Source organism: Eutrigla gurnardus (genome assembly GCF_963514095.1).
Source record: "Eutrigla gurnardus genome assembly, chromosome: 11".
NCBI classification, from domain to species: Eukaryota; Metazoa; Chordata; class Actinopteri; order Perciformes; family Triglidae; genus Eutrigla; species Eutrigla gurnardus.
Window position 1 is genome coordinate 24,717,816 of NC_139925.1, and position 9,084 is coordinate 24,726,899.

Consider the following 9,084-nt stretch of genomic DNA (forward strand, 5'->3'; position numbering starts at 1 on the left):
TGTTACAAACTAACTCACTCACTCACTCACTCGCTTTTATTCTGACAGTCTGTCATGTTACCAACTAACTCACTCACTCACTCACTCACTCACTCACTCACTCGCTTTTATTCTGACAGTCTGTCATGTTACCAACTAACTCACTCACTCACTCACTCACTCACTCGCTTTTATTCTGACAGTCTGTCATGTTACCAACTCACTCACTCACTCACTCACTCACTCACTCACTCACTCGCTTTTATTCTGACAGTCTGTCATGTTACCAACTAACTCACTCACTCACTCACTCACTCACTCACTCGCTTTTATTCTGACAGTCTGTCATGTTACCAACTCACTCACTCACTCACTCGCTTTTATTCTGACAGTCTGTCATGTTACCAACTCACTCACTCACTCACTCACTCACTCACTCACTCACTCACACAGTAGCTTTTATTCTGACAGTCTGTCATGTTACCTATGTATACTGATCCGTGTTTCTACGCTTGTCGCCTATAGTTTCCTTGTAGTCAAACTTAAAGTTGTTAATTATAAATAGTTTATTATAAATTGTCTTGTTCGGTTTCCATTGTTTTTGCTGTATGTTACTCTGTTTATTTTAGGGTTTACTTGAAACAGTAAAAGTAAAAAGTAACGAAGCTGTTTAAGGTCGAAGGGGGAAAACACAAAGTTACTTTCACTTCCTCGTCAGCGACACTTCCTCATCGGAGCTCGGAGCCTGGTCCGGCGGGGCTGACGGTCATGAAGGACGGGGACAGACCAGGAGACCAGCCGGAGGTTTCCCGCCAGCAGCTCTATGACGAGTACGTCCACTGTTACCAGCGGCCGTGTCCGGAGGTCCGGCCGTGCCGCGACGCCTCGCTGCTGCGGAGGGCGGCTCAGTATCTGCTGAAGAGGGACCCGGAACCCGGGGACACCTTCACCGTGTTCCCCTTCTACCAGTCCGTGCGGCTCCATTTCAAATCCCTGATCACGGACTGCAGGACGCATCTGTCCGCCTTCATCAAAGCCACCGAACTGCTGGAAATCATCTGCGTCAACCTGTTCCTTCAGCCCTGGAGGAAGGAAATCCGGACCCTGAAGGTGGCTTTCTTTCACCCCGTCTTCTTGTCTGTCCTCCAGCCGGTTCTGCTCACTGGAATTATGGGAAGGATTCAAAGGATGTGTTAGCTTAATGAAGCGTAATGTTCTCTGTATTCACTTCCATTTGTGGTATAATGTCACCGGTTCTGAAAGTTCTCTCCGCTGGCCACCAGGGGGCGACTCCTCTAGATGCAACAAGTCACTGAGAACATGAGCCAACCTCTCACTGATGGATTACAGCAGTAGAGTAGTAAGGCTTTAGAGAAAATTCTTCATTTGCTGGTTAACCATTTTCTCTCTCTGTACAAGATTTAACAGGAATTTAAGTTAAAAAAAAATAAGAAGGAAAAAAAATACTTTACCAACACACTAAAATCACACACACACACACACACTCACTCACAGAAAAAATACAACCACCAAGAAAGAAATCCGATAGAGTGACACAACTGTCCAGATAGCAACAGGCTGGACTCCACAGCGCCCTCCAGGGGTTGGGTTAGGGTTAGACTCTGGTGGAGCTGGAGAGGAGGGCTCCACCTGGATCACAGCACTGCAACGTCATATCATTGGACTCATTATGCACACATGCAGCTCTCCTTGGAAATGTAGCCATCACAGCAGAACAGTTGAATGCCCCATGTAATCACATGTCGAGCATTTGATTGAACTGGAGCTCGTGTCTCCATGACATTGTTTGTCCACCAGAGGGCAGTGTTAATTTATTCATCTGTAAAATACCTACTTTGGTCCCAAATCTTTGTTGACTACATTTAAAATATCCTTCATGAAGTGCTGTTTCTTTGTACTGAATGTTTCTCTGTGTGTGTTTCAGACGTTCACAGGTCCGTTTACTTACTGTCTCCTACCAGTTCTCAGCAGTCCCACCATCCAGTCGCTCCTAGCCTCTATCGGCTACCTGCCCCACACCGACACTCCACCTAGGTAGGCAACAAGATGGGCTGGTCATGTCCTCTTCACATTGGTTTGTGAAAAACAATGAAATCAATTCAACTCAAATGAGTTTTATTAGGAAATATGTGAGTGAAAGAAGAGGAGGGGGAAATGATTTAAAATCAACAATACAAAATAGTATTTTTAATTATTTATGCAGGGAGACCTTGTGATTTATGAAAATCTTCAATAAGATTGTTGAATGTCACTAAAAAGGATGTGAAACGGATGTTCACCATAAGAAGACATGCCACAATAAAAATAGTGTAATTATTAACAATTATCAGGATAATGAACATAATGTCCGTCCGATGCCTGGTACTAATGGTCTTTTACCGTCTCACTAATCTCACTGTAGTGTTTGCACTTTGCAGTATTTCACCAGCAGGTATGGATATTTGTTGTCATCAGTCATGTTCTTCAAAATTACTTTGGATGTTGGTAATCTGAAGTGTACGTCTCTGGTGTGTTTCTGTCGTCGGCAGCTACTTAAGAAGTGCTTCTGGCTTTTCAGCTGAATCTGTATGGAGTCTGTTGGACCCTTTCTATCTTTCCTGTAGTTAGGGAAGATATTATTCAATCAATATTTCACAGAATAAATCCAACATATAATAATCATAATTATAACAATTATAATTTCTAATGATGACAACAATAACTTCATTTATATAGCACCTTTAAAAACAACAGTTTACAAAGTGCTTTTGACAGCAGAATATACACACATACGGGACAGGTCTATACACAAATACAACACACACATCAGCAGAGCAGGAGAAGCGATAGGTAGAGGTGTGTAAAAACAGTAGAAAGTCAATAAAATATAAATATCTAAAAATACAAAAATAACAAAAATTAGATTAGAAGTTAGAAATTTAAGTCCCAGTCAGCAAGTCTGGCAGATTTTGAATGTTGACAACTCTCACACTCCTCCCCCATGACCACGAGCTCCTCCCCCAGGACCACCAAGCTCCTCCCCCACTACCACCAAGCTCCTCCCCCTCGACTTTGTGTCCTTTGAAATCCCTTAGATCACGCCACCTTTGAAACGCGGGTCCGATGTTGACTCTGGTTTGATCACCATTAAGGGCACCGTCACAATATTTCTTTTTTTCTTTCTTTTCCACCGGTGTTTTCTTTTCCTTGGTTGTTTTGGACCTCCTTGTTTCGGTTTTTAACCGAGGAATTGGAAGCTTGTTGCTACTTCCCTCCGCCTCCCCCCTGTGATAGTGGTACGACCTGAAGGGGGAGGGGCTCTGTGTGCACGAACACAGTCCTGCGTGCTGATTGGACAGGATGACCACGGGCTCTGTCGGTTTTTGCAAAACAAACAACAGGCTCTACGTACACGTAGAGGTGCACATTTTTTTCTAAAACCGGATGATTTATGTTGTTCTATCGGAGCGTAGTGTCGGCTTCAGTGAATATGATCAAAAAAATGTTGCCGACTGGGACTTTAAAAAGTAAAAACGGGCAACATCTCATAAAAGCAAGTCTATAAAAGTGTGTTTTAAGAAGCCAAGGGGTCCTGGTGGAGGAGGGGTCCTGGTGGAGGAGGTCCTGGTGGAGAAGGTCCTGGTGGAGGAGGTCCTGGTGGAGGAGGTCCTGGTGGAGGAGGTCCTGGTGGAGAAGGTCCTGGTGGAGGAGGTCCTGGTGGAGGAGGCCCTGGTGGATATTTTCAACCACACTAACTATCTTACAGCTACATGCCTCGATTTTGTTACAGCACCCAAAACTCAATCTCAGCTGTTGAAACTGGGCGGTTGGCGGTTGTCAGGGAGAGAATGTTGGAGCAAATGGGGAAAAGCTACAGACATGTTGAACTCAAGCCCTTACCTTCGATGTGTTTCAGTGAATACAGACTCAGTGAGGATGCTAACCCAGACAGAGCCATGCTGCTGGGCTTTGAGGTGCTGCTGGCCAGGGTGGAATGTTACCGCCTGCTGGAGACCCTGGAGAAGGAGCAGCTGGGACCCCAGGTAAGATAGACTCTCTCTCTATATTTATATACATATATATATGTTTTGTGTATGGCATGTGTCAGTTGTGGTCTTCACTGCAGGAGTTTCTGGAGGTCCTCCAGAAGAGAGCGGGGCCTACAAAACTGGAGGAACCCACAGAGAAGAAGACCTCAACAGGGCAAAAGGAGGAGGAGAACAAGAAGAGGGAGGAGGCAGATAGGAAAGCGGTAGGGCCGAGTGCATAATGATGGGACAAACAGACTAACCAGCCTGACAAACCAGCTGCACTGTGCTGACCTCTGCTTCTCTGATTTCTCCAGGGATCTCTGCATTTGGACACCAGGCTTGCTGTGAAACCCCAGGCCAAGCCTCGGCGCTCCCATCTCAGCGGCGTAGACCACTCCATCATGGAAATGCAGATGACCTACCCCGATCTGGCCTTCAGGGGCCGGCCCCTGGTGCCGGACAAACCTCTACGAGCAAGCGGAAAAGATGTTCATACGGGCAGCACCCATGATTCGGGTGATGACAGTACAGCTGCCGAGCTCCCCAAACGAGATGGCAGCAAAGCTGACGACGTGTTGGGTGAGGACGGCAGAGGCGGCGTTTCTAACGGCAGGAGCGGTGGAGGGAGCAACACACCGGGAGACAGCGGTGCTGGTGAGCTCCTCAGCGGTCCTCAGGCCATTTCCCTGCACATCAAACTGAGAGCTGCTTCCAAAGCAGAGAACCGTCCCTCAGCAGAGTCTCCTGTCTGGACTGGAGCAGGTAACACACACACACACACACACTCACACACACACACACACACACACACACACACACACACACACACACACACTCTCACACACACACACACACACACACACACACACACACACACACACACACACACACACACACACACACTCACACACATACACATACACACACACACTCACACACATACACATACACACACACACACACACACACACACACACACATACACACACACACACACACACACACACACACACACACACTCACACACATACACACACACACACACACATACACACACACACACACTCACACACACACTCATACACAGGTAACACACACACATACACTTATACACAGGTAACACACACACACATACACAGGTAACACACACACACATACACTTATACACAGGTAACACACACACACATACAAAGGTAACACACACACACATACACTTATACAAAGGTAACACACACACACACACACACACACACACACACACATGTAACACACTCACACCGGTTGGTCAGAGCTCCAAACCTCCATGTTCCCCTCTAGAGTCACTTTATGACGGCGTGTCAATATACGCTGGTTACATCATAGTGTCTTTTCAACAGAGCCGTTACTTGCTGTAAGTGGACTATGTGGGTGCATAGGGACCCCATAGCCATTAGGGGGCCCCCAAGCTACACGTTCTTTTTGTTTTTGTTGTTTTTTATACATCTGCTGATGGTATGATGGATGACTGATGCCACATGTCACAAAGGTGCCTCATTGTTTATACCATTTATTATTATTTTCTGTAGGTTTAACTTGCTTGGGTCAACTTGTTTAATTTGAATTTAAAGGAGTCATCACCTGGTTTTATACGTATCCAGCCCCCCTTGGATCGCTTTGGATCAATTCGTAAAACTTATTAGAAAAAAAAAAAAAATTTTTAATCAAACATTGAGCTTGTTCTGACCCTTTTTCGTACCGCGATTTTATCACGCGAGATTACGCGCGAGGTTTTGACTGGTCCGGATGTGCATTGTATAATATGTAATGAGGCGCGCGTTGATTCGCCGCAGGAAGGACAGAGCCGGGGGGGCTTGCCTGCATGCAGACTCCAAAACATAATGGCGGCGCTTCGGCGATTTCAGGTAGCGGACGGGGCGGGGTTGGGTGGTGAAAGAGGGGTGGGCTTATGCAAGTAGCCGCCACGGTGACGTCACCGAAGGCGCAGAATCAAAATCTCGTGCTTTAGGAATGCACACCCTTGTGTGCTATTCCTGTTCGGAAAAAGAGCAGAAGCGAAAAAACGGCGCCACTTTCAAACTCCAGCCTTTCAGGCAAGTTTCAACTGAGGTCAAACACAGATATGCATGTTTTAACAAGAGAAATTGCGATTTCCTGGTGATGACTCCTTTAAGAGAGAGGTTTTCCTCAGTGTAACAGACTGATGCATCTCTACGGATCCCCCCCCCCCCCCCCCCCCATCGTAGTTTGACAAAATAGGGCCCCCCAAAGGCAAGAAACGCCCTGCTTTTCAAAATAAACTTCCGCCTTCACAGGAAGTTTTCACTCTCTTTATACCGTCTAGTATCATTTTGCCAACCCTACTTTTCATTATGTTGATACGTAACTGGCTTTCTAACTCTCTAGAAGGGTCTCCCACTTGGGTCTTCGTATAACGGGCATACATTGTTTTGCTTTAGAACGTTATGTATAAATGTGGAACTCTTATGTTTTACAGACCTACAAAATAAGAAAGCAGCCGGCCCAATGCTTCCCTCGCAAAGCTCCATGGATGAGGAGCAGGAGCTGAGACAGCTGGCAGAGAGGATGGGCCAGCTCCATGTGCAGAAGAGCAGCGAGGAGGTGAAGAGAACGGACAAAGACACGGGAGACGAGGACAACGCGGTCAAAGGGAAGAGAAAGAAAGACAGAAAGGCGAGCACACAGGGAGAGGCGGTGGAGCAGGACCTGAAGGAGACGGGTCCAGCACTGAGCCACGCTGCCAGGAAAGGCACCGCATCCTCTCAGTCTCACCGCGGCGTGGTGAAAGAGCAGAAGCAGCCCACCGCTTGTCCCCCCTCGCCACCAGCCGTACCCACAGTACATCACCAGGGAGAAGGAGATGAGGAGCAGCTGGCACAGAACTTTGTTTTAGTCTAGCATCACAAGAAATAGCATCAAGGTTCATTTACATGTATCTGAATGATTAAAAACAAAACTACTGAGCAAGATGAAACCATTGCAAGCTGTAATTATTCTGTAAACAAATACTTAACAGATTTCAAAGAGAAGATTTAATGCACAATCTCAATCACACACACTCAGTTTGAAATCCGCTCTGCTCCTCTCGGGATCAGTAACAGGTGTAGGAGCACAGGACACATCTGTATACGTCTACATGTAATGAAACAGTTACAAACATAAATAGATTATGTTTAATTAGCTGAAATAATATTAGATTGTATCTCGGTATAGGGCTGCACGGCCCGGGTTCCTTCTGTGTGGAGTTTGCATGTTCTCCCCGTGTAAGCGTGGGTTCTCTCCGGGTTTTCCAGCTTCCTCCCACAGTCCAAAGACATGCAGGATGGGGATAGGTTCATTAAAGACTCTAGGTGTGAATGTGAGCGTGAATGGTTGTCTGTCTCTACATGTTGTCCCTGTGATAGACTGGCGACCTGTCCAGGTGTACCCCGCCTTCGCCCAATGACAGCTGGGATCGGCTCCAGCCCCCCAGTGACCCTGAATACAGGATAAGTGGTAGACGATGGATGGATGGATATCTCGGTATAACTGTCAGCAGTTTGCTCCAGTTTTTTGACACGTCAGTCCATTTGAGTAAGTAAATTAGAATAATAACACTCAGATTTCCGCTGGGATTTACATTTTCATGGAGGGGTAACTTTGTAATGAACCAGATTTAGCCTTTAAATTCTTTTAACAACAAGTGATGGCTGCGGCTACCAAAACCGGTGTTGTAGCATTACAAACGCGCACCTAGGTTGCAGGGCACACATAAATGAAGTGTGACTCCATGTATAGCCTGATGGAACGGCGTCCATCCATCCCCATACAAGGTCACCCAGGTATACCACAACGATTTTGCAAAGTTATCTGGGGCCTCTGTCACCAACATCCGACCAGGTAGAAAAGTTGGCACCCCCACAGTCCATATCCTTCCGAAGTTTGAGTCTGACTGGGAGGGCCTGCCTCACCAACTTAGCATCCCCAAAGAACCGTTCCACTGGGTCCGACTCTTTCCTGCCCAATTACCAATTACTCTCAGGAAATTCAATGACTTGCAGGCAATGAAGCCGGTCCTACCAAGAGTGGCCCTCCGATATTATAAAAACCTACCTCGTCAATAGACAGTGAAATGAGTTCACACAGCACCTGAGTGGGACTTTGTTTAGGGTTAGACAAATAAAACAACTTGGTTTTGTATGTATGTATAAGAGAAATGCCTAAGTCATGGCATATACTCTGCAAGATTTGCCTACTGTCACTTATTTGTTATGCAATCCTTGTTGTGTCTTTCTTTTTTTTTTGCAAACTTGTTCACACATCTGGTCCAAGTTTTACAGTATAAATTAAAAGTTCTTACGTGTTTGCTGAAAATGTTTTCTTGTTTTCTGAAAACCTTAAAAATGGACTTATTGTAAGCTTAACACCAAAACGGCTTGTTCGAGATGAACTACGCGCAGAGTTCAACATACCAGGGTATCTTTCAGAGATCCAGCTTAAGTAACCCTAACAAAGGCAATCAGAGATAAGCGGTCACACGAAGCTGGTTATCAACTCGTTAACTCAACCCAGGGTTTACCTGTCCAGCTATGAGCGCATGCACATGAAAGAGGCGGCGTTTGCAGCATTTGACTAATCATATACATGGATCAGTCTACGGCAGCGGAGCGGCGTATTTCACGTACGAGGAGAAAACCATAATCTTACAGAAATACGAAGGAGTTAAACATATAATGCAGGCAAAAGCAACAGTTTCATCTGCCAAATGCAGGAAGGACAGCTGGCAAAAACTCACCGACTGTGTGAATGCGGAAGTCGTATTAATAGTATTAGTAGTAGAGGTGTAACGATTCATTCGATTAATCGATTAATCGATTGTCAGTCCTATAGATTCTACTAAATCGATCTGTTACAATAAATAAATAGAATGAATCGTTTTGGCTTCACCAATAATCGATATAAATGCATTTAATCAGATGAATCGTGATTCTTACTTATGATTAATGTTTTAATACGTTTAAGACACTCTCTCCCCTGCCAGCATGTAGTCTATTGAAAAATGTTCAAAATAACTGAG

At 45.6% G+C, this 9,084-nt stretch overlaps 1 protein-coding gene across 1 annotated transcript; it reads left to right on the forward strand.

Annotated features, from left to right (window-relative positions):
- The first annotated feature begins 472 nt into the window (after positions 1 to 472).
- LOC311021381 (uncharacterized protein) lies at positions 473 to 7,347 on the forward strand. Its single transcript, XM_084021905.1, has 6 exons — positions 473 to 1,089; positions 1,925 to 2,034; positions 3,896 to 4,022; positions 4,106 to 4,231; positions 4,325 to 4,772; positions 6,505 to 7,347. The coding sequence occupies exons 1-6, from the start codon at positions 748 to 750 to the stop codon at positions 6,924 to 6,926; spliced, it is 1,575 nt and encodes a 524-aa protein (XP_083878031.1). The 5' UTR covers positions 473 to 747; the 3' UTR covers positions 6,927 to 7,347.
- Positions 7,348 to 9,084: the final 1,737 nt, after the last annotated feature.

Excerpts from the sequence above, each read along its gene's own strand:
- LOC311021381 (XM_084021905.1), top strand. The coding sequence starts at position 748 with ATGAAGGACGGGGACAGACCAGGAGACCAGCCGGAGGTTTCCCGCCAG. Across the intron at positions 1,090-1,924 it reads AGGAAATCCGGACCCTGAAG|ACGTTCACAGGTCCGTTTAC; the intron begins GTGGCTTTCTTT and ends TGTGTGTTTCAG. Across the intron at positions 4,773-6,504 it reads TCCTGTCTGGACTGGAGCAG|ACCTACAAAATAAGAAAGCA; the intron begins GTAACACACACA and ends TATGTTTTACAG.